Below are 26,264 nucleotides of genomic sequence, written 5' to 3' on the forward strand. Positions count from 1 at the left end.
AAAAAAAAGAAAGAAAAAGAAAAGAAGAAGCGGACCGGTGGAGAACCCGTTGAAATAATTTCAGGACGTGATCGACGACTACAAGGAGAGGGTGAAGAGGCGAGGACCCGTCTACAAAGAGATCGATCCGGAGTGTCTGAAATGGAACCCCTTCCAGCCTCCCAAGACGCCCTCCGCCTCGAACTAAGGTTTGCAGCAGCAGCAGCAGCAGCAGCAGCCCAGAATGACGCCGACGCCAGCCATTCCCCTCCTTCGTCGACCGAGGGCGGTGGTCGATCTCTTTCTCTTCTTAAGTCGTCGCCTTCGTTCTTTTTTTTTTTTCTCTTTTCCTACTCCCCCGTGATGCTCTTCTTTCTTGCTCGACCGTCGCCTCTCGCGACACTCATCAAAGCCATAAGCTACGGTCGCGCAGATTTCGCATATACCCCTAACGATCAATCGATAAAACCCGTAAAGATCCTTTGAGGAATTCTTCAGCGCCCTCTGCTACCTCCACCTCATGCAACGAGGTCAACGAGCAAAGCTTAACTAGTCCCCCCTCGAGACGTCCCACGATGTACCAGAAACAGAAACAATGATTCGTACTCGAGTAATTAACTTCCGTTTGCAATCGAGCTTCCTGACCTGATGAACGTACAAGACCATTCAGTGGTAAACACAATCGCCACCCTCGCGAGATTCCCAACCCAGCGAGAGTCGTCAACCTATTTTCTAAATTTTATGAAAATTTTCTATACTCGACGTTTAAAAGCCATACTGTTTAACACGCTAGTCAACGCGTAGCAAAGGCGGTCGTCAGTGGGTTAAGAACAACCGGATACGCCCATCACCGGTAACCCTATCTGTGCTCGACTTCCGTACCCGATATGTCAATGATATTATTTTTTTTAATTCATCAAAGAACATTTATAAAAAGGTCCGACTCTTAGGGTCTCGTTGATTTACGTATGTCGCGGAATGACTAGGAGGTACTTACTCGTATCATGTTATCGATCGCTACATGGTCCGTTGCAAAATAAAATTTGAACCGTGGAGACACCAGAGAGGCACGACACGCGTCCTCGGTCGAGCCGTTAGGTAAAGTGAAAATAACTCGAAAGTTATCGAGTTAAGGTTGAACAGGATCAATTTAAATGCTCACGTTCTTATGACGCGACGACGCGACACATCGCAACCGTGAGGACTGTAAAAAGAGTTTTAACTGCGGCGAACATACCGTTCGCGACGTCTGCGATTAGGACTTGACACGTTCGTTGCGAACAACGCTGACCCACCTCGGTTGTGATCTTCCTGCGACACGGATCCACGTCACACTTAATTAATATTAATAACATCATCATTATTAATATTTATATCATTGTTAATATTATTCTTAGTTTTAATTCAGCCGTTCACAACGAACGTGTTAACGCGGACATAACCTATAACGCGCATCGAGTTTACGATGTAAGGGAATATTGTTAAAGGATAGGATGTCTTGAATATTACATACATATTGATGAAACAATTTTCTTTTATTTTTAATTCAGTTTTGTTTTCTTTGAACAGAGTTTCATACAAGTTTCATACAAGGGAACAGGCGACCTCCTACAGTTACCACCGTAATAGTGCAATTATATAATAACTAATATCCACAAAAAATCAATTTTATTTGAGTACGAATGACGTAGAGGTTTCCTGTTCCGTTCATTTTTTTTTTTGTCTGGATTACATTCGTTTCGAAGTTTTTTAATTGAAAAACAGTGCACATTTATCATAAAAAAACAACTTTTATTTTAACGTCGGCCCACGTTATCGATGATTTTCTTCTTTCGTTGAGCTGCGAGTAATAAATCTGTAATTGAGACGTTTCATAATCGCGTATGTTCAACAAATGTACAGTACTATTTATAAATAATACAATTTTTATCCATAACTGCGTGTACCCCGTGCATCGAGTGCATAACCCTTCTACCCTGTCCAAGAATCGAGGAAATATTTTTCTGGGAACCCTATCGCGGTATTCTAAGGAAAAACAAGCGATTCCGCGGCGATTGAACTTTCCAAGACTATCGTGTTCATGGAAAGCTGATTTCCCGTGAGTACCTGCGATATCCGATTTCATAGAATCAATACTAGTATCGGATTAACGTATATAGGAAAATTATTGCTTTTTCGCATATATCATAAACGATTTAATTTCGCGCGTTCAACGAACTACTTCACGTAAATCAATTCAACCATTTGGTTAATTACATGTTACTTTATGTAAAGCTTTTTAACGGTTGCACTCAACCATACCAAAAAAAAAATAGGTTCAATGAACTAACTTATCTGTTTTACTATAAGTACCGACTTATAAAGATACAAATTGAGACGTCATAAAAATATCAGTCACACTAGATATAGTTTATACGACAGAAATAAGATATAAAACCCTCTTATAACCTGTCGGTACATTCTTTTAAAACTCGTTCACATGGTTCTGTATGGTCTATTAACTCTAAATACAACTTTTATTTCTTTTATATATCTATAGACATGCTTTTTTTGTCGCAACCAGTTACATTATACCACTGATTCAAAGCCTTATCTCTTTCAGTCCAAGTTTTAACCTTTTCGATGGTTGGGCGTTGCATCGTGCGTGAAACGTTTAGAATTACGATATGCCGAAACAAGTTTTATCGAACACACTATACCTAGGGAATTATACTCGGTACTGTACGCCTATCGGCAAGATTACAACAGCCGAAACTGCAATTCCGTCAGTTTTTATAAGACTACACCGGGAATATTAAACGATACGTGATCGGTAGGCGACACACGTGGCAAATTATCATAAAACATCATTAAAATTCATTAAGATAAGAATGATTTGAAAGGGAAAAAATAAATCTAATCTACGTAGTTGTGTTAGGGATAAAGAGTCTCGAATTGATCGGTTGTAATTTGTCTCGGGCCACGCATTGCGGCTTTCGTGACTGGGAAGTTTAGTGATTCGAAAAAAATAAAAGAAATGTTAGTCGTCGCGGATAGGCACTTTTCGACGCTGAGGGGCTTCTATTGGAAGCGAGCAAAGAGGCGAATAATTGCGTTACTCGAGTTCCTCTTTCTCATTCTGTCTCCTCTCTTTTCTTTCGCTCGGTATGCCGCCACGCGACCCCACGTAACATCATTATCCCATTAGTTTGCGACATTACCAGGCTACAACGGTTCCTCTCTCTCTCTCTCTTTCCTTCGCTCCTCCAGAAAGAAACGATATCGACGACGCGACGCAACGCTTTGGAACCGTTCATCTAACACAGGGCGCCGGTTAATTTTATTTGTCCACTAAACGAGGATCACGTTCAAAATAAAATCGCACAATTTACCAGGCTACGCGGTATTAACCAGGTTACGCGACGTTGCATCGATCACAGTAACTGTTTTGCAACAAGTTTTCTAGGGAAAAGCGAAATAATTCTATTATTCATGCCCATTGATAAAATTGTTTTTCCTTTGGTCTTACATTTCTACGTTATCTTACATCAATGGATATAACTCATGGTACAGCGTCGAGCATAATAGCTGTCCTTAGGGAAATAAGCTCCATCACTTAATATCCGAGAATGGAAAGTTGAAGTTGATTTTTGTGTCGTGGCGACGAAATAAGGGAGCAGGGCACAGTCATATGAATTGCGCTCCAACAGGTGCCGGGTATCGAGTTCACCAGAGCACCTGATGAAGTACAATTAACATGCAGCCTCCACAGTTCTTCCACCTCTGTTTTTTTTCCCCTTTTATTTTTAATCATTTCTTAGTCGATTGGTATGTAATTCGAATTCATACCGGTAAAAAAAAATGATGACTGGTTTCGCCGCAGCGCGCGCTACTTCAGGTACCTGACTGATTTGAAGTTGGCACAGCCGAAAGTACCCGAGTAACGCGTGTTGCGAACGACACATTTCTTTTCGATGATCATCTGTCAGGTAATGTAAACGATTATTGCAATATCACGTGACGAAAATAACGTATTTAGCATAAGATTCGGGTGCATGCAAGAATAGGTTAACGATCAATATGGATACCGTGATCCATTGCACCGATCCGTGCAACAAGGTGGCTGGAAGGTTAGGTTCGGTTCGGTTCGAAGCAGGTAGTGAAAATGTTTCTTTGACTTGGAAACCTACAACAAATTTCCTCGGGCACGTCGAGTTCGCATTTAAAGAAACGGACGATAAATCGAAAACCCGAGAGACTTTATAATACGGCCTGAAGATTTATCGGGAAAGGGAACTTGACAGGCAGATGGCTGCCTGGTGGCACATACAGGTAGCTAGGATCTGGGGAATTTTTTACGCGTCACGTCTCCCAATATTTCACTTGAAATTATTTTTGCAATAACGAATAACACCATGACACATCCACCGACACGTAAGTCACCGATTCATTCTATGAGTAACCCTTTAAACACTACGAGTTGAAAATATCCGATACGTCACGAAGAGCATTTCGTACAAAGGAACAATCGAACACACGTGATCGTTCGTTCCCCATCGTTTTACCCTCTGCTCCGTTACACAAAATTACGCACTTATTTTGCGTCTCCACGGGCACAGCCGGCAACTAAAACTTATCACATACAAATGGCACCGCCTAGTAACACGACATCCTATATTCGAAGTCACATCATCCGTTCTGGTCAAATATTTCCTTGGTCGATATACTCGTTGGAACGATCGATATATTCACAAAAGTTTGAACCGTCGATAATACTAGGGGTAAATTCGCACAAGTTGTAACTTTACCACACCATCGAAGCGTTTCGTTCGCTCGGACGTGTTCCGTCGATAAGCAAATCTCGTATCGGAGCAGAACGGACGAGAGATTCGCGAACAAACGTCGAAGAAACGTGGACGAGATTATAGGACTCCGATCAGCAGTAATATCCGTCGAGCTGTTCCTTCGCAATGGTCGACGCATCGTGACATTGAAACTCCTGCACTTGTGGTAGTAGTGGTGGTGGAGGAGTAGAAGGAGGTAAAGGAAAGTCTCTCCCCCTCTTGCTTCTCTATCCTGTTCCCTCTTTTCCGTTCTTCGTCGACGAGCGACGATAATAGGCCGGGAAACGTCGACGATCGCGGGACGAGAGGGGCGGAAACTTCGATGAATCAAAGCGAAGGAGCCAGACAGAGGGTGGGGGGGAAGAAAGAAGAGAAGTGCGACAGCGTTGGATCGAGATAAGGGGAAAGGATCGAATGGATTGTAGAAGATAGGGAGGGGATGAAAGTCAGAGGGGTGGGGGAGATGGAAGAGGGCAAGGTTGCAGACGGCAGCCACCAAGAGAAAAGCACGGATGCACATATGCATATATGTACAAAAAGCGAGAACATAAGCGTGAAGGTTTTTAAAAATATTTTTTATTAATTTTCACTCAGGCAATCGTGTAGCAACAATACTTTTCATGCTTCGATGCATGCAAGAAACTTTTCGCGAGGTCCACTGTATTATCTCGAGTGACTCAACACCGGACAGTAACGTACACTGCGTACAGAATGCAAATGCCTTTACTTTGGTACGTTCCTCACGACACATTCCACCGGCAAACTCGTCTAATTCAGGCCTAACCCAACCGTCAAGCATCGGCCACGGAATAATAACGCTGTCGTGCTCTTTTTCCCTCCCGACAAGGTACACGTACCAGAAAAGTTGTACTTCAGAGGGCCGATATAAATTACAGTATTATTCGTACGATAGGTTATTTCGAAGATAGTCATCGTACACCTTTGATCAACGGCATAGTCACGAACGTAACATGGATATAATTAGTGCGCTGCACCGAATGCTGTATACTTTAGACACGCGAATTTTGAAGGCAATTTTATTTTGCAAATCGTGTGTTTCAATTTATAGATTCGATTCGACGTACATTGTTGTATCTACCCTATTAACCACGCGAAAACACCACGCGTTCATTTTGTCTGTCCGGTGAATGGCTCGTTGTTCAATAGAGAATACATCGATCCATTGTTAACCGATTCAATGGTATTTCTGCGATCCTTGATTTGAGCCTGTCTCTGTCAGGAACATAAGCTACGCACCACTCCTTCGGCCACTGTTACCCGCGTCAAAGTGCCTTCGGGTCAGACCGACGTGCAAGTGCATGCAAATCATTCCGAGACCTTAGTCGAAAACGCACTAACGTGACCCGCGATATCGCGTTAGTCGGCAGCAAGAGAAAAGGTGTCCAATCTTCGATCTGGCCGTTCTGACCGGAAGTTTGCGGGGAGACCACGTAGCCTAAGCCGGGTGCGTGGGACGAGTTTGCGCCGAGTAACGACCGTTAAGAAACTTCCGCTTTAAGTACGACGGATGAGTCAAGATTACTAAGAAAAAATCACCTCACACGCAATAATACGCGACTGTGAAAGTCGATGCATTCGAAGAGAGGCGTTCCACAAGAAACCGTGACTCATCTATCAGCAATGCGTTAAAGTCTAACTCGACTAGTCTGCTGCTCGCTCACCGTTCACGCGATACCGCGTGATCAACGCTAACGATGCGGCGCCCAGACATTTATAGATTCGACCTTTGGATTATTTGCCATTGTAACGTGAAACAGCATTATCTGAACAGCCTTTGGTATCTGACAACTTCCGGTGACAGTGACGGTCGAACGAAACAACGATGATATTGATTCTCGGTGTCTATTTACTGCTTTTTCACATTTCCGATGCTACGTGTTATAAAAAAGTGACTCTGATATCGAATACCATCGAGGATACCGAAGAGGATTAAACAAGAGGTCTACTGACTCAAGTTCCTTACTGCGGATTCGCTGAACCCACCGGAAGTAGAATTTCAATAAAATTTTCATTCAGAATCGAGTGAAAACTATTCGGCTCTGTCTCGAAGAAGAAACAAGCTGGTTTAAAGTTTAGATAAAATTCTAATAAAACTCTTTATCTATTTAGAGTTTGCGTACACCTTACCTTATCAGTTATAAAATAAAGAACGCAAATATTCGTGAATTTCGAAGAAAACTATCGCCTCTTGATTATAAGCGTGAGTCAGCGTGTAACGTACTCTTGGCTTTGTGATAAGAGTAGTTGGAAATTTTTTGATACCGACATTTAAATGGCTGTGAAAAATCACGCGGCTATTTCAACGGAGCGTGGATGTGTTTCCAAAACGCGAAGAGAAAGAAAGAGAAAAAATCGACGGAAAGTTAAAAATAACTGTTCTCCCGGTGCCTCTTTCCGTGCATACCATCCTCGCCCTCTCGTCTTTTTCGTTTCATCAAGCGTTATATTTCATCGATTGTTGGTGTTTAAAAAGAGTGTTCAAACTTTAGGAAATTCTAAATATTTCCTTGCTTAATTTATGAAAAAAAAAAAAAATTGAATATCTCTTCAAATATGGCACGGAGGAATCAGCCACACGAGAGGAATTCAGTTCACGTTTCCAAAGTACTAGAAGAGTTCCCAATTCCAGAAGGGAAAAAGTGAAACTCGTCAACCCTTGAGAAAACCCCATAACAGTGGAATTATTAAATCGACAAAAAAGCGTTTAATCATCGCTCCCTATTTTTCATTTCTTCAATTACAACATCTGCCCGCATTCTATAATTACGTAAAGTCGGCAGGGTCGCTAACGACCCCTATGCATTTTCCGACTATTCCTACTCATAAATAGAATTTAAATGCATGGTTAATCCTTTGACCGTGAGCAGTGTCAAATTAGAAAGCATCGTTATGAAAGTGGGTAGCTCGACGATAGTACATGGGCGTAACCGTAAAATCGGGGAACCCCGCGATAAAAAGTATCGGTACTTACTCGAGTGGATTAAAGTCGATGACCCGTTTTAAGCGGCGGGAGAAAAACGATTCTTTCACTCTGAGACACTGTTGATCGCTCACCGGGGAGTAAGAGGATTCACGAAGAAACCGTTTGTCTGTCTAATTACATTGGAAGACGGTAGGTGAATCGGTTAATTTTCGATGCGATGAGTCACAGAGAAGAAGACGATGGTTCGCTCAAGTTCCAGTGCGCGCGATGGGTTCAGGATCCAATGCGAGAGAAGAAGAGGAAGATAGGCTAAAGAGGAGGCGAAATCCAGGCCTGAATTTACGTGACGGTAAAGCGAGGGGTCTCGTCTGCCCTTGAAAGTTTTCGTCTACGTGCCTGACCCTCTTTACCCGGCACTGAACTGAACTGTCCTTGGACGGTCGGGAACGGTTCAACGATAGCAGCACACAGCATAGCACAAACGACAGAGAAGACCATAAACTAAAGCTACCCCGGGATATATGGTGGGGTCCCTAACGAAGGAAACGGAGATATGGTGGGGCGCAATGGAGACTAGTCGGCGCCACTGGACCATCCTCTACGGATCGACTCCCCGTAGCCGATTGTTCTCCGATCTCACGAATTTCAAGGACGTCTACGCGAAACCTGCCTGACTGCGAGAAAAAGGAGATCTAGGAATCCTCCTCCTTTCTCTCTTTCTCCACGCTATTCCTTAACCTACCTCCTCCGCCCTTTCTTTTCCCCCTCCCATCCAACGCGTATACATTTTTTTCCCATACAACGATCGTTGACGTCATTAAGATATTCGCATACCATTTCCGTTCGTTTCGTTTCGAACGGTCTCTACGCGCGTTTACCGAGCTCGCAGAAAAATATATCTAACAAATCACCCTTTATCTTCTTTTTCTGCCCGCTTCTTCGAACGCGCGACAAACGTTGTGTCCGATTTTGAAATTGAAATGGCATAAGCGCCTTTGTACCGGGCCTGCAACCACAAAGCTCAGAGAATACGATCTCGTCGTTGACAACATTCCAATTAAACATTCATTCGAAATTCGTTCTATCTACGTACATCCTGATTGCATCGGTTACGGTCAACCACTGGTCGTGGCAAGTGCTTCGTTGTACACGTAAGATCGAAGAGATGCATATTATTCTCGATCCGTGCTGTATACCGTTGTCCTGCATTCTCAGGAAAGTTACGTATCCGAATGAGAAGCTGAATCGATTCTCGTAACGTCCGTTCGAATAAGAGCTACGTGACGAATAAAACGGACTCGAGCCTACCAAGATTTAACCTCTTCGACCTGCAGCTTAACGCGTCCCAATGGAAATTTCGTTGGATCGGGTCAAGTTAGGTTAGGTTGCGGTTTTCCTGATTGGAGTTCAATTGGAGAATACTGTAAAACCACGAATCGACGGAGAGCGAATGCGTCGAAAGCAGCTGCGGACGGGCTAGAAAGGGGCCATATATAGAGGGGGTTCAGAAGATAGACGGAAGAAAGGAGAGGTGGGGGGGGTCAGTACGAAATGGAAGATTTCCCGATGACCACTGTGCGGTGTCCAGTAATGGATGAAACGTGAAAGAGGCAAAGCGAGAAACGGTGTGTGCATGCCGGCCGAGCCGAGAGAAAAAGAAAACGGGTATATGGATACACCGGGTGATAGAGAGAGATAGAGATTGCCAATGTTCGGGACACGAGCGAGTGGAGGGGGGGGTGCAGACAGGGGCGGGGCACGTCGCGGAGGGCCCTGCTCTGGAGGGAAGGCTGTAGGAGGCAGGAGGGAGAAGGGTGCCTAGCAACAGGCCTGCCGGCAGCCGGGCAGAGCAGCGTGATTAAATAAAACCAGCGTCGGGCACGGCGACCCACCAGGCGTTGACATCAGCGCACATGTACAAGGAGCCTTTTTCAGTGCCCGTGAGAGAGCTTACGCACGAGGTATATGTATATACGCACCGATACATTGACGATACCGTGTACGTACCACGAGGCCGTCCCGGTACCGAACGCGCGTTAGAACCGGCAAATTCTCTCTCATCCCACATGACTGACTTTGCCGGCTACGATGCCGGCCGGCGCGATGCGGACCGTCGACTGCCCCTGCCGACTGCCGCCACCCGCCGCCGTTGCTTTCCTGACAACCAGAGGCCTCTAATAAGTGTAACGTCAGTTATTTCGCATATGGGTTGTAGTTTACTAAACATTTACCGCCTTAACGTATCCGAGCAAAAGGCGTGCTGTTAGATAAGAGAACAGCGCAGCGCGGACCGTAAGGTATAACCGTCTACCAAAATATTGATATTTTTGCAAAAAAATTGTTACACCGAGAAACAGCACGAGTATAATCAAATTGACCTTTACCGCGCGAAACTCGAGTTACTGAACGTAAAACAGATAAACGAAAGATTCGAGGAGTTATTTAAAGTTTGACTGATAATGACGCAAGCGAATCGCTCCGGCTGGGAGAGCATCGAATAGAAAGGACATTCCTTATTTGGAAGTCATCGAAACATGGAATCTATAAATATCGTCAAAATATAAGTTTTTTTTTTATGAAGAACAATATGTTTATTCACATTCACCATGTACATTTTCATGGTGATTAAAATAAAGAATTTTGGAGTTTCAAGGCATTTATCTACTTTTATAGAGAAATTTGAAAATTATCTGGCATCTTTCATTCGAATTGCTGTTTCGCTTTAATAATTGTATACTTAAGAGATATCGTCATCGAAAAAAGATAACAAACACTGCAAACCCTGATGTAATGTCGATTTGTTCAACGCTAAAAAAAAAAAGGTTTTCTGAACAATGTTAACGAATATTAGCACCTGTCACAACAGCGTTATCGCGAAAATATCCTGAATCAATTATTTTTGGTCTTATAAAGGTTATGTGCACGATTATTCGAGACATTTCTGGGGATCAAAAATATAACGTTAATTGACGCAAAGAATGAAACCTGATCTCATTAATGCCGAAATCTGCACTTTAAGCTTGACAATCAGGCACGCTATATCGCGTGAGCGTACATTTAGCGCTGAAGACGCGATTTCCACTTGTGGGAGTTAATGGGTACAGTGGGTAGAAGCAACGATACTGCAATGCGATATTTTCATCGAATATAGTATCGAGAATGTTTTTCGACAATTAAAAAAATAAAAATGGTAATTGGGTATAAAAGCACTTGAGCGGCGCATGCGCTTGAAACGGTCAAATTTTCAGGAATTACGTACAGGTAAAAAGCACTTGTCAATATTCGGGACGAAAAATATTTTCCCATCACAAATGGAATTTCAAATCCGATATCTTCGTTAATTTTTTAAACAGCGACAATACAAAATTCCTTGAACAAGCGTATGTTTAAAAAATGATTATTTCGATCGACATGCACCAAGGAGAACGAAAGATAAAGTCGAACGAAAAGATACGGGTGTTATAAATGAAATACAGGTCTGTGTCTCTTATTTATATCCCAGGTATTTCAGTTTCTTTTTTTCTTTTTTTCTTTTTTTACTAAATTTAAAATGTTACGTAAAATCAATGCGGTACCGGTGCTGGGTGTCAGAACAAAGAACGCCATCGTTAAAAGTTTTCAACGAAGAGTAAAGGGGAGTAGTGTTAGGAGGAAACGACCGTTAAGTGGCACCGCGAATAAGCGTATAATAAAATAGTCCTCTTGTAGACATTACAATTGAACAGCTCCCTTTTTTTATAACGTACGTTAATCACTCTAAATTCATTATGCTAAATACTTTTTTTCCTCGAAAAATTTGATAATTCAAATCGAAGAATAATTGGAGGAGGAAGATTTGCAAATTAAACAGGGATCAACATAACGTCATCCGACTTTAAAAATACACCAGCAAGAATAAAAGGAAAAAGTTATCCGTTAACGTTCCATGCCGGAAATCAATCGTGACCCAATAAATACAAAATTCGCGGCAAATAAAAGATCCAATTTACCTGTCTGATGCGCACGTGTTCGTTTCTTCCGGTGAGTTGGGAGATTGAGGTTAGCCGACAGGTTAGCCGACGGCGCAGCACTATTACAATGACGTTTCCTCGTTTCTTTCGCCGCATCGATCGGCATTATTTCCATCGAAATTTTGTTCGACATCACCAGAAAAAAAGAACTGTTGAATCACTTTACTTGTCGAGGTACATCGGAATTTAAATGATCGCATTCGTTTCGAGCGCCGGCATGCGGCATAACCAGCGTAAGCCGGTAACGCGTCACAGTCACGTATCGAAATTATTTTCGACGCGACTTTTACCCTTCATTACTTATGGGACCGGTCCCCAGTTATTTCTCGCTCTTTTTTCTTCAACATTTCACCATCTGCTAATTTGCAACGAATAACTCGCGAATATCTTGAAACTACCTTAACGCATCGACACCGAGCAATGTGACAACCGATCATCTATGCTCCATTTTTTGATCTTACTCTATGTTCGACTTTGCAAAACGTTCGACAACGACAAGTAATCGAAAGATGTACGTTTCTCTAGTGGAATCGAAACGTCCGATGACGAACTTGCAAAATTTGGAGTAAGTAACATATACGAAATAGTCGTCTTTCAAGCTCTCTCTCTTTCTCATCCACACACACTCTTTCTCTCTCTATCTCAGACAACTCGCTCTCTATCTCGTTCGTGACCAGTGGAAATGGCCGCGTTTTAACACGTCACCAAACACTCGGCAATTTGCTCACATGCCGACATACGTGGCAGCGAATGGTACGAAACACACATCCTAACGAATCCATAGATGTTACCCGGTAGAATTTCGAAGAAGATTACTTGCCGGTCGTAGAAAACACGTTGTAAAGAACGCGCAGGCTCAGAAAGAAAAGCCGAGAGAGTGAGAGAGATAGAAGTACTAAACGGTCAGTGCTAAAAGGAAAATATGAAGTTAGAAATCGACGCGTAAGGAACAAACGATGTATGTATAAAGAGAAAATAGCGAAGGCAGAATCGGTGGACGGTGATGCAGAAAGTCCTCGATTCTAGAGCGAACGCAGAACGATGTGCGAAAATACCTCTTTCACGAACTGCCGGCGACGAACTGGCCGATTGGCCGTTGTACGGGGCGCAAAACTGCCGGTCTCGCGGCGCGCCGCTACTACCCATCCTGCACGATGTAGACCCCACCGGCCAGCCCGATCCTAGACGAATGCACACGAGGCCGATCGGAGCTAGCCGAATTCGAGCGGAAGCCCACCGTACCGAGAACCGCCGAAGCGCGTCGAACCTTTGTACTTTCCGCCCATCTCATCGGGAATTCCTGTTGGAATCGCCGCCACGGTCGATCCTTTATCCGTGCGCGCCACGCCGACGGTCCTGCACCGACGGTATTCGACAAAATTATAAGACACCTTCAAACTTAAGGACTTGATGTTAAATTTACCACAAAAATCGTGACATTAACGTCACCTGACGAAAATTATATCGTCGCGTGTATCTCAGCGAATGTCTAAATATCGCGTGGGGAGGCAGCGACGGCGATCTACCAAAATTTAGCCCAAGATTTCCGCCGAATTCGAGTAAGATATTTGCGGTGGAACTAATTGCCATCTCCCCTGAATACTACGAGCTGACTTGGCATTCGGAATAATTTCGCCCAAGACAAAGAAATGTTTCGTCAAGTTTGAAAATTAATGCATATCGCGAGGGTAGGTTAGGTTTAATTCGGTAATTCTATTTTCATGATGCAGGATATCTTTCTATTTATTGCCAAATCTATCGACCAAGGAAATTGTTGCATCGAAACGCGCACACTCCAGGGCTTCGTTTCGCCAACACTAATGCTTCGATATTCCGAAGACTCTGCAGTATACGTGTGTATACATGGATATGCATATAGACTTTAGTCGTTATTACACGATCTTGTGCAATTGGAAACGCCCGGCGCCAGGCTCCTTTCTTCCTTCATAGAAATTTCGACGCTTACAAAGTAATACCTGCATACCATCCTTTCGATATTACTTTACCCTTTCTACGTCTGGAGAATATTGTGCGTCCAATTATCGGGTACCTCTTAAAAGTGGTCCGCGAGCGAAAGGTAAATGGAATATATAAACGATGAGGGAATAAATGTAAAACTTCTTTGCTACGGTTTGGCGAGGATGAGGACGGGAGGAGGGCTCTTAAACGTTTCATTAAGTATCGGTTAATAAATCGAGCTAATAAAGTCGACAGGATTTTTAGTTTACATCTTGAACCAGTCTGTACAAAGGGATTCTTTGTTTCGTTTATACGATACGCGACGATTGAGACGTTATCCGATTAACGAAATGAAAAGAACTTGAAAACCCTATTTATCCATTCAACTGAATTCTCATTTGCCAATAAAACGTCGCGATCCATAAATGGACGGCTAAGGAGAAAAATCTCCAATAAATTCTTTGCACCGACCTTAAAAAGTTATCAATTACCAAACAGACCGTTCCAATTAATATTAAAGATATTCGCGATAACGGAAGGAAACATGGACGCTGTTGATAGCCGGTGCTGCAATCGTTACCTCTCGACTGCTCCGTTCGATTCGAGACATCGCAAAGTTTCGAGTGCGTACAACGCGTGTCGATCATCCCGATGTTCAAGCGTAACACCATCGACACCCGGATCGAATCCGTGTTGGCTTATGGAGACGAAAAATGTCGGTTCACGTGAGCGAATAAGATGAAAAAGAGGTAGTAGGTTGCTGTCGAAGTGCGTGGTAATTTCATTTGGATCCGGTGGACGTGGCAATTTGAGAAACCAGCTGGTATCGTTTGATGTTTATGGACTGCAGCGGTAGAATTGCAGAGATGGCTGCTGATGGTGAATAGGAGTATCGAGGGGTTAGGGAAGGAGGATGTCTGGAGGCAGATAGGTGACAAGGGGATGGGCCTTCGGTGGGGACGGACGGAGAAACATCCAGGGAAAGCAAGAAAGGGACGAACGGGAAAGGAGGAAGAAAGAAAGGGGAATATAGAGAGAAGCGTAAAACGGAGAAGGAAAACGATAATTTGTCATGGAAGGGGCACGTGGTTAGAGAAGCGGTGAAACACAGTAAGAAAGAGAGAAGAGGGAGAGACTACTGGGTCCTTCACCCGACGAACGAACCGAACGAATAACTCGTCGCTGCTGCTGCTGCTTGCGTTTTGCTTGCTGCTGGACTGTTTGCCCGTCTGTCTGCTCCGAACGATTATTATCGCACTGATCTGGCACAATGCAGCAAGCATTACATGCAACGTGTCCGTACTTGCCGTTATCCAGGTTTCGACACCATGCGCACCAACCAAACTTCCCAACCCTGATTAAATTTTCAGCTCCTGCTCCTTGCACCTGTGCCTTTTCGACAAGCTTATCCACTACCCAACCGCATTCGGTAATTACGGCGTCTTCTCGCTAAAGAGTACGCTTTCACGCGACAATAAATCCCAGCTTCGCCATCGCACGAAATGTCGTGTCATTCTCACGTGACATTAAAAGTTATGACTTTTCCTGTCACCTGAAAACGTATCTTTATCCTGTTTGTCAGCCATCTATCCCACAAGTCTAGAACCCTATTTTATTAACACTTAACGCACTCGTATAAGAAGTTAAAGCAGAGAAGTACATACGAAGTTATTGGTGCAAGAGGGACAGTTTGGTTCTGTATTCTCAGAAACGATCGGACATCTTGAAGGAAGATTAAGTACTTATGCAAACACGTCAGTACACGCGTTCACGTGCAAACGATAGGTTTTACAACGTGGCTATACAGAATCCGCCGAAGTAAAGCTGTCGCGAAGGAGATACCAAATGTTTTGTATGGACGATTACCGACCGAGTAATACTGTCACTGAACTTGGGCTATACGTGTGCACTATCGCGATCTTTCTCGCGAAAGGACCAACGAGTACAAGGATACGCCTCATCGTGAATAATCTATGTACGTTCAGCGTATCAAGAAATATTTTCTTCAGACATTATGCGGACAATTGTGCGGAGAAATCTGGCTTATTTATTTCACGATATCTTCCTAGAAAGGTTGGCGGAACAACCCTTTCAATTTGAACGTGCTAAAGTTCTCTTGATGAGTCAGAATTGTGAAATTAAGTCCGTGTAACTGATTCAGAGGTTATTGTACTCGTTCGCTGCGAACAAGGCGGCAAACGTCTTACCTAGAGCATCTAGTGACATTTAAAAAAAGTTCCTATACCAGATGCCGCAACAATCACCACAGACGAACGGAGATTGCATATCATTAGCTGATCAAACGTAGATCGTGTTTACTTCCTTGATACGGAACACAAACGCGAATGATCTGGTGCTCTTTGAACGAGCTTCTAAGTCGATTTTCCGGTAAATAGGTTCAAAAGGAATTCCGGACCAATCTCGCTGATTGGTTAATGGTAATCAAAGCTGAAATTTGTACATTAAGCAATTATTTGCTTTGGAAAGCAGCTATTACGAAGTACAGTGGATTGCGGTGTGCGCTATGGCTACAGCAACCAACGTCCTTCTATTATTCATACTGTCTACTTTTGTCTCTGTGTATCTTCCCGAAATTTTCATACACGAATTATCCATTAATTTCTACATTGCATGTCCTACATTTGTATGTATCTTTCCGTAGCTTCGAACCACGGAGTTCTTTGTTTTTCTCTTTATTTATCATTCTTTATTCTCCCTGCGTTCTCTTTCTCTCTGTTGAAGCACAGTAAATTCGCATCGGCCGTCAGCCGGTGCCAATAACGTACCAAGGCAGATGGGAAATGTGGTGAGAGTTTGGTGGTTGGTCTGACTACAGTGAGGGGGGAGGGAAAGGGATGCTTACTGTCTGCAGGGCCATGTTCATCGATCAACGAACTCGTTCCTCGTGATTACGAATGATACCTCATATTTCACCTACTTTGATAACGAATAAATTCCACAACTGATATTGTGCTACACAGGGTTCTATAAGGAAATTATACGCACGGCACAGAGATGGGGCCGAAGGGATACCGCATGTTAATTTCAAGGTGTCTGGAGACCTTGAGTCTCTATAATTACACCATATAAAAATGAGAAGAATTCTTTGCGAGCTCGTCGTTTCTCTGAACGTGAAACCTTCGGAGGTGTTAACATTTTCAACGTTGCAATTTAAACTACGCTAATTATATTTATAGAAGAACAATTAGATAGCTTTCGTGTTTTTTTCTTCATCACGGAGAAATGCTACACCGTAGTTGTAGAACCCGGGGACAATAGAAAGCGACGTTCTTATCTCGTTAACGTCACTTCGTTCAAGCTTGAGTGCAATGTGAAACGATCGTCACGATGCTCGTTCTTCAGAACGACCCTGACAAAGTCTGACTAGACGGCCAGACAGGCGCGAGACGGTTTAAGCGTTTTGTAAATACTATATAATAAGTCTATATGTCTCTTGTTGCGATATCGAACACTATCATGCATGCTGATGAACTCTAAATTTCCGCACGTTCTCAATCACAATCGGATCCAAGGAGCTTCGATTTTTTCATTTCGAAGATGTTTAAATGAAAATTCTCTTCGGCTTTGTTCGGCTGATTCGGTCACAAAAAAAAAACAACCATAACCGAAGTTGTACGAATTGGACGTAGTTTAGACGTTAGAGATGGATAAGTAGGCGGTAAACCTGCGGCAGTGTTGAAAGAGCAGTGGTACGTAGGTGGAAAGGAGAGATACGTAAGGACAATGTTAAAGAAGCAAAAGAGAAAGAAGGTTAGGAAAGAAAGGAAGATAAGTAGAGAAAGAAAGGATGGAAGAAAGGAAAAAAAGAGAAGCATTGGCAATGCAGTGATACGCAGTGGCAGCAGTGGCGCCGAAAATGCAATGCGGTGCGCCGGAACGACGGCGTCGGCGTCGGGCGTGGCGGATAACTGACCTCGACTCGTCTAGCCCGGCCGCCCCTGACGTCGCACCGTTTCCCAACACCTCTTACGCTGCGTTCACACTTGCATCAGTCACTGCGCCAGTAGCCCAGTGGTCGTTATCTATTTTTTACAGTAAATTTCTTTTATGAACCTCCTATAATATGTTTTATTGCCATATAGTATTTAAGTAGTTATAGTGATCACCACGATACGAGGCTGTAACTTAAACCCTGAAAAAACAGCATCAAATGATGTCACTTTACTCCGAACATGTTGACTCTACGAAACGATTTCTTTATATTAGCCAAAAAAAAAAAAGGAACTCGGACAGCCTGTGATTGGTGGAATAACAATGTGAACGCCGCTTTAACTCTATCCCCCTGATGCACCATCGTGCCAGTGAGCCCCCACTACTCGCGACGTCGAATACCACCACTACACGCCATTACTCGTAACTTCTTTACTCTACCACACACGTTACCATTCTCTCTTTCTCTCTCCTAAGCTTTTCGTTCTTCTTGTCCTACGGTGAAATGGTCGTGTTACCCCACCAACGACGACCTTACTCCCTCTACACCTGCCTTACACTCGGTCCCCACCCCTTCCCGTTCCTCTGGTATCGTCACTGTGTTCGATTCTTCTCTCCTCTACTATCACGTCTGCTCTTCTCGTCTCGTCTCGTCTCGTCTCGTCGCGGCCTTCCGCGCCCCTAGCAGATCGGCAGACACCAGTCTGACTGTCTGGTTGCCCGGCAACGCGCCACTGCCCGTCGCCGTCGATGAGAGAGGGTGAATTCAGCGATAGTTACGTGCTGCATCCTGCACGAGCAAATGTTAGTTGGAGCTGCTAGAAAAAGATATTAGGTAAACTCATTATCGGAGTGGATTCTAAATGATTTTACTATCTCGGGTACGAGGTATGCAGGTATAAGAATTCAGGTATATCCAGGTATTGTATTATTGCGAACTACCTTATCGGATGCTTGAATCTACTCAACGAAAGGTAACGGTTCGTGTCATTGTTTGAGTCGAAACTAAGATTTTCTAGAATTTATTCTATGAAACTTTTCCAAGGTACCGTTTGTACCAAAGAACAAAAGAAGTAGTGTCAAAGGTAGAAGAAACAGTTACGAAGGTACAGTGGGTATAGTGTTCCATACAGGAAACAATACATCCTGGGACCAGGTAGATTCAAGGGCATTTGAAATATTGGGATAATTCGTTTGTTCCCCATTGCAGCAATTAGATTTAGATGCAATCTATTGCAAAAATGTAATAGTATTCAATTGAATGTATAAAGTAGCTCGTTTACTTCGTTACAAGTTGCAACAACATTCCTTTGTTAGATACCAATTCTTTAGCCAATAAGGTTCGACTGTGTGACTCATAACGCAACTGTTCAGTGACTCAGACCCTGAGATTGCCAGCAATGTCTTGAGAAGACGTGGCATCCGAATCTAAATCATGAATGATGCTAAAATCACCAAATACCTGTTCTTAATACCTAACAGAATGTTGTATTCATTCTTAGAAGCCAGAATATATTATTTTCAACATATAAACTTAACACGTTCGTTGCCATTCACTCGATATCGCGTGCCCGATCGTTAAGGCTTAAACGTTGTGGCACACAGTAACGAACCCGCTTCTCCGGATCAATTATTTATAAAAATTATTTATGTCCTCCAGAGGAGTTGAAAGTTTACATACAATTGTAAACATCTGTAAGAAAATATTTAATATTTATTTAATTACTAATCCAACAATTATGTATAACTAATTATAAGTTACCATTATTATTCACCATTGATTATGATGGTCATTGACTGAAATGGCTGTGAATCGACTTATCTATGGAATGCTTCTGTTATGCTTCGCGTCGCGTTGCATTCTTCTGACGCTGGGCTGGTTACAAAGCACGTGTTATTCTGTGAGTACGTACTTACATATGTGTTTTTTCATTATTTATTTCATTATATAAGTCATGTACATATATACATTTTTTTTCTATTACGAATAAAAGACGAGGGGGATCGTCTTTTACGTAATTGTTATCCTTCTTTTTTTATTGTCATTTTAATCTACGATTAAATATCAATACTTTTTAAGTAAAAAATATTATTTTATTTGGAATATGTCAAAAATTTGTTATTATAAAGCGAAACATTAGCATAAACGCTAAAGTTAATGCTAATCGACAAAATATTCTTATACAGTTTAATTATTTTCAACCTTAAATAAACGATGTTCTTACCAACAGTAATGCTTATCTTCATTAATGCCTTATCTGTACATTAACAATTCACAAGAATTTAATGACCTTATAATATATATGTAAATTATTTGTACAAGTTAACTATCATATAAAATGAGTATGGTTTCCATATTCATTCTTCATTGTACGAATGAATTTGTATCTTTGTTGAATTTACTATCATACTCTCTTCATTTACATATACAGATATTGTAATATCGTTTAATTTAAGGTATATATGGTTACAGATATATACCAAGACACAAATTGACTTAAATATTAACAATGTTTAAGACTATTAAACATATCAGTTTTTTAATGTATTATTTATATGGTAAAAGCATGAGACGTGTACATTTTGTCCCACAAGATCTTTATAATATATCACATCATACTAATCATAAATATGATCTAAATATATATAAAATTATATTTTGTGAGACATATGAAAAAAATACAGAAGTGTGAATTAATTGTACATATTATCCAATAAAATTCATGCATATGTTTCATTCTTTTTAATATGTATACACAACTGATTTGTATTATGTGTATTACCTATTCAGAATTGTATAGATTTACACTTCATTTGGGTGTTTTGTTTCGCAAATTTCTTTGCTCTCCATATTATTAGTCATTTAAGATAAAATATGCATAACCAGAAATATTTTTTAACAGAACAACCGACATTGAGAACATAGTTATGAAATAATATTAATGAATTTAAAAAGTGAATAGGATACACTTTCATATTTTGAAATAATTTAATTCGATTGTAATTTTATCTACGTAAATAAGATGGAAAGCAGAAAGTATACAATCGATCTGACATTTTAATGTTTACTACCTACACGTTATCTACAAAGCATGTATAGTGTTAAATTATTGTAAATAGCTGACTAGATACATACCTACTACACATATAATAGATAATCCGGGTGTTATTTTGCATTAATATTGTATAGTCAAGAAATACAGGAAACAAACGGAACAAAACTATGCTAATAACAGAAAACAACTAAAGAGTGGTATATAAAGAAGTTTTATGTTTAATACTTTTATATGAAAAAATGCTTGTGCTAAAAAAAAAAATTATTAAATATATCTTATAAGAAAGTTAGCTGAATTTGATTATTTTGACATACTTTGTGAAGGAATGTGTAGATAGTAAACAAGTACAAAGTATTAAAAATTTTTTCTATTACACTTACACAGCATTGACTTACCACTTCATAATAATCTTGTTTTTTGATATCTCCAAACATATTGCATATATGAAGGATTTTGGAAGATCTTTGCTATCTATAATTTTGACATTCTTCACCTTAATTTTACATCGAAATGCATCAACGATACAAACGGGCAAAAGTACGTAAGGCATGGTTCACGGATTTTGCACTCTCTGCCCTATAAATAAAAAATTTATATGAAACTTTAATAGTTAAGGAAGCAATATTAACAATTATGATTATATACCTCGTCACCGTATTATGAAATTCAAAGAGCTGTTCGGGTTGTGCTGTAGGAGAACCACCTGCGTTTTGTGATGGCATCGTTTTGATGGCTTCTTCTAACCATTTCGATAGTAACTAGATAATAAACATTAGTTTAATTATATAATAGAAAAATGATAAATTAATATAATCAGACTCTACTTACTTCTCTGTTACTTAGAGAAAGTTCAACAAAAACATCTGCTACGTCAGATAACATGTAGGATGATAATGAAAACACAGACGCATGAAGTAATCTTACGACAAGTGTTTGTCCTTTTTCTTTTAATATGTTTTGGACCAATTCTCTTCGTATTGGATAATCCGCTCGATTCTTAACGATCAAGAAGAAAACATTAAAAATTATACGATGATCAAATGATACAGTAATACCTTTTTTTTTCAAATTACCTCATAATTACGACCACAATGTAAAAGGTCGTAAAAGAATTTCATTACTGAGACATTTGCGTCTCTATGGTCTAAGCTACAAGCCATCAAGGCACAGTCAATTATACTTTCTATCACAACTGAATGTAAAAAGGGTATGGGAGCCCTTTGAAGGAACCTTGCACATAATCTAAACAGATCGTCTACTGTATCAGGATGATTTTTTAACCCATCCTGCTGTTGAAGGATATTGAAAGTAGGTCCGATAAATGCCTCCACCATTCTTAATAAACCTGAGACACATTCTGTATCTATCGCATATTCGTCAACTAATATTGAACCAAGATATAAAAAACAACTATGTTGATGAGCTGCATATAATTGCACGATCTGAAAATTTATAAATTAATTAAATTATACAATGTATCTTCTATAAGTAAGAAATACCTGTTTGACGAGTGGCTCAAGTAGATGGGCGGAATGTTTTCCTACACAACGAACAGCGAATCTTAAACAACGGCAACACCTTTCCATCAATTTTGCGTCATGTTGATATGTTGTGCATACGTTCGATAATATGGGCCACATCTGTGTACAACAGTAATATTAGTTACATTAGTAAAACATCAATGAATTATTGTTGAAGTTTAAATTGCGCTACTAAAAGCAAAACCTACTTCAGTTACAGCACTTTGGCAAGGGTGAGGTTCATTAGGATTTTCAATTTGAGGATCAGTGTGCCTAAATATAGCAGCTAATCTATCTAACCATATCACAGGATCAGTCTTTGTTCCTATTTCAATCTGAATTCTACGTTCCATAATTTCACATAATGGTCTCGCTTGGAACCAGCACAACTCCTTCATAGCTTGAGTAAGCTCTTCGCGCGGTAAACTAGACATGATGATTGCAACTCCTGTTTCAAAATAACACAAAAATATTTTTCCCAAGTTCTGTTTTAATATTTCTATGAAACATCCAAGTTATTTTACCTTTAAGTAATCCAATAGCTGCTTCATTACTAATAGCGAAATTGTCAAGAGACCGTGCAATTTGTAACAGCCCCGGAAAGTGTGATGCCATATGTAATGGACAAGCTGTACAAATACTTAGCAATGCTCCACAAGCAGCACTTCCTAAACCCTTCTGACTTAAGCAAGTCAAGAGAAAATTTAAAACAGGTTCTGCAATAATATCCGATTATAAACATAATATAACAAAGACTGAAATATTCAACAGAATCGTTTCAAAACTTTACCTAGCGATTGAGGATGACTATTTATCCATTCACAAAGTTCTCCTAATAGAAGAATACTTGTATGACGAACAGCTATGTGAGTATTTTCCGGTAAATTTAAAATAGCCTCTACTACTTTTGGAACTACGTCGTTTTCTTTTCTGTAATCATACGTCATTATAGGATTTACATTGTAAAAGAAATATTTCGTGAAAATTTTATTCAGTTTTATCGAACTTACGGTAAAATATTTTTTGCAACAGCTTGCATTACAAACAATGCCGCCTCGGTTGAATCCCATGTAGGTATATGATTAGGTTGACCCTGGGGTCCTGGACCACCCGTTAAAGAAGCAAACATTTGCCGGAAACAATGGCTACTTCCAACTACAAATACTACATCTTTTATCAGTTCCGACACGCGATTTCTAAAATCTGCAAATTCTTCTCCACCGGCACCCTCTTCTACTAGACCCAACTGTTTGCAAAATTGATGTTTGTAACATTGTTATAAAAAAACGTACAAATTAAGTTAAATATTTTGATTACTAACATGGTCTGGTTCCATTTGACAATGCCTACACAATGCCCCAATTAATCTCTGAATATGAGGTCGAAATACAGCGTTAAGGTCATCGCTATTTTTTTGATATAGAATTTCAGATAAACGATACCACAGATTAAAAGTTATTTGTGCCACCTAGTACAAATATAATAGCATTATTCTAATAAATGGTAGTAAATATAATACATACAAAAAGTACTTACTTCGTAGTCGTGGTGTCCAACACAAACTAGAACAAGGTCAAGGATTTTAATAGCATAATGTTGTTTTCCTCCTGCACAGCCATTTACCATAGTTTCCAGGAAAGTTTCAGCTAATTCCGTAAAAATGCGGCAATAATTTATCGATCTAAACAGTATTAACGCAACAATTAAATAAATATCTAAGCTGATTTTGAAGATCTACCGTATTTTTAATTACATAAAAGAAATAAAGTTTACTTGTCCATATCTTCATGTGCAACAGATAAATGGTATGGTTGTTCTAAGGTCATTACACTAGTGAAAAGGAAGAGCTGTAATTGCTGTAATTGTATATCTAACTCCTGATTTACATTACTATCCTTATTATCCCGACTTTTACTATTGTCTTCCTCTAAAACTTGCAGAATTACACATATGCAATCTGCAGCTGCCTCGTGTAACTGAGAACCAGTTATATGATTTCCAAGTATCTAAAAAGTAATATATTATACATACTGCATTTAAAGTTTATTCGAACTCATGAATTTTTATTATTGAAAAGACTTACTTGAAGAGTATATACAATGACATCGCTTGTGGGTACAAGAGGTATAGCATGTACTGCAATCCAACTTGTAAAACATCTAATAATTGTTATACGAATTTGTACATTGTCTCCACCATTTTTTAGACACAATTTCTGAATATGAAACAATGATTAATGATATTTTAATTAAAAAAAAAATGATCAAAATGTAATATTTATGTACTTTCATAGACTACTTACCAAAAATTCAGTTACTGTATCTGCACTTGCATTGAGTTCAAGTAATATATGTTGTCTACGATTTGCTCCTAATCTATACAATTTAAATTAAACAAAACATTTAATTGTAAGTACAGAAAAACATATTTACAGCATTTCATTAATGTATTATACTTAAAGCATTATTAAGATCATCATTCTATACCTAAGAGATCTTGAATTTACTTCCTCTGGCAATACTGTCATCAACTCAAGTAATGGCCATAAACTTGCAGTTGATCCACCAAATCTATTAATTAAATCAACAACTGGTTTTTGCCAGGTAGACATTTGTAATGCAAGATCTGCTAATGCTAGACATAACTATAGTAATATTTCTCATTATTATGATTATCTAAATGTGTTATACAAATGATAGATTATATAAAATATATTATAAAAAGACCTGTGTAACAATAGCAGAATTGGTATGTTCATTAATTTGGGATATGTGGTTCATTAAAGAATCTCTTAAAGAAATATGAGCTTCTGCAGGTAATTCTTGAAAGCACAATTGTATTTTAGTGCGCATTGTTTGTGCAGCAAAATAACAGGACTGAACATCCCGTTTTTGCTGCAGCATTTCATCTGCTATCTTCCATGCAAATACCTAAAATAATACATAAATATGACAATCATTATGTTACCCATTTATATTGAAATTTTGTGTTACAACATATAAAAGTACAGAAATAAGATTTTACAGTGTGAGGTTAGAAAGTGTTTCATTTATTTAGTTCTTAATTAGAACTTCGCGTATTCGAATCGAGAGATTAACAATAATTTAACAATTGATACAGCGGTAAAAATACAAAATAACAGATGTGTGAAAACAGGAAATACATAAGAGCGATTACAAAAAGACCGCTAACAAATAATTTACCGATTTTTGTAATTCGTCCAACCATTGAGATGTTTTTCCTGGTCCTGAAGGATTTGAATTATTATACAAAGAATATACAGCCTGGTAAACAGTTTCCAGGTCAGGTGGTGACTCCATTCTTCAAAAAACAATTATTTTCCCGGTAATATCCATACAGTTAATTTCTACTGACAACAGATCAGTCGCGTTTCCTACCGCGTTACATCCAATCTTCAAGTCCAACCTATACAATCACCAAAAAGTTCTCGTTCATATTATCAGTGCTTATTCTGCTTTATCGACTTATAACAAATAAATTTCTTTATTAAATTCTGTTTTTGCCAGTAGTTTAAAACATATACGATTAAAAAGAATTCATTAACAGAAAGTTACTTTTTCTATTCTACACAGAATTTCGTTTACACTATTAACTCATAGGTTGGATTTAAACTTACAGTAATTGTCACATATATCTATCAATCAGAATTCAACCATAAAATCATCATGGATCAAATATTTGTTTTATTATATTTCATTTAATATATACTTCTAATATAGAGGATTGAAACACATAAAAATTACAGCAATATTATAGTCTAAATCATAGTCTGAATGATTTTACTTAGTATTTGTTATTAATATTAGAATTGATAAATCTTTCAATAGTTTAAGACATAATAGACCTTCGAATATCCCGCCGACTATGTTATCCACGAAGTGTTTCACAAGAGAAGACGCGTATACCGCAGTTCACCAGAGTCCATAACTGCGAAAAGACCAGTTTTCGTTCTTCGCGCTTCTCTAGTGCGCATCTTCGCCCTGATTGGCGATACTCCCAAA

General features: G+C 39.9%; 2 protein-coding genes and 1 long non-coding RNA gene across 8 annotated transcripts in view; 1 reads left to right on the plus strand and 2 right to left on the minus strand.

Moving 5' to 3' along the window:
* Positions 1-11,860, minus strand: part of LOC117601537 (uncharacterized) — a 25,380-nt gene extending 13,520 nt beyond the window's left edge. The window contains exon 1 of the long non-coding RNA XR_013062260.1: positions 11,736-11,860. This is a non-coding gene — a long non-coding RNA (uncharacterized LOC117601537). The remainder of the gene's footprint in view (positions 1-11,735) is intronic.
* Positions 1-20,158, plus strand: part of chm (lysine acetyltransferase chameau) — a 41,954-nt gene extending 21,796 nt beyond the window's left edge. For all 5 annotated transcript variants that reach the window (XM_034318353.2, XM_034318356.2, XM_034318354.2 and 2 more), the window contains exon 13: positions 65-20,158. In XM_034318353.2, the coding sequence (XP_034174244.1) occupies positions 65-187 (123 nt within the window). In that variant the 3' untranslated portion in view covers positions 188-20,158. The remainder of the gene's footprint in view (positions 1-64) is intronic.
* Positions 20,159-20,312: 154 nt separating this feature from the next.
* Tnpo-SR (transportin 3) lies at positions 20,313-26,183 on the minus strand. 2 transcript variants are annotated; one of them, XM_034318345.2, is made up of 18 exons: positions 26,108-26,183; positions 25,446-25,668; positions 24,969-25,172; positions 24,729-24,886; positions 24,545-24,617; positions 24,326-24,457; positions 24,016-24,248; positions 23,779-23,923; positions 23,564-23,710; positions 23,253-23,488; positions 23,033-23,172; positions 22,767-22,958; positions 22,452-22,690; positions 22,222-22,362; positions 21,796-22,164; positions 21,551-21,718; positions 21,368-21,480; positions 20,313-21,298 (listed from the first exon to the last, which is right to left on the minus strand). In XM_034318345.2, the coding sequence occupies exons 2-18, from the start codon at positions 25,560-25,562 to the stop codon at positions 21,238-21,240; spliced, it is 2,868 nt and encodes a 955-aa protein (XP_034174236.1). In that variant the 5' UTR covers positions 25,563-25,668; positions 26,108-26,183; the 3' UTR covers positions 20,313-21,237. The 2 variants fall into 2 exon arrangements, with proteins under 2 accessions (XP_034174236.1, XP_034174235.1); XM_034318344.2 differs by lacking the exon at positions 26,108-26,183 and adding an exon at positions 25,880-26,016.
* Between the last annotated feature and the right edge of the window lie 81 nt (positions 26,184-26,264).

The sequence above is a fragment of the Osmia lignaria genome, chromosome 6, assembly GCF_051020975.1.
Source record: "Osmia lignaria lignaria isolate PbOS001 chromosome 6, iyOsmLign1, whole genome shotgun sequence".
NCBI lineage: Eukaryota > Metazoa > Arthropoda > Insecta > Hymenoptera > Megachilidae > Osmia > Osmia lignaria.

Excerpts from the sequence above, each read along its gene's own strand:
- Tnpo-SR (XM_034318345.2), bottom strand. The coding sequence starts at position 25,562 with ATGGAGTCACCACCTGACCTGGAAACTGTTTACCAGGCTGTATATTCT. Across the intron at positions 23,924-24,015 it reads GCACATGAAGATATGGACAA|ATCGATAAATTATTGCCGCA; the intron begins GTAAACTTTATT and ends AATACTGTTTAG. Across the intron at positions 22,165-22,221 it reads TTGAGCCACTCGTCAAACAG|ATCGTGCAATTATATGCAGC; the intron begins GTATTTCTTACT and ends ATAAATTTTCAG.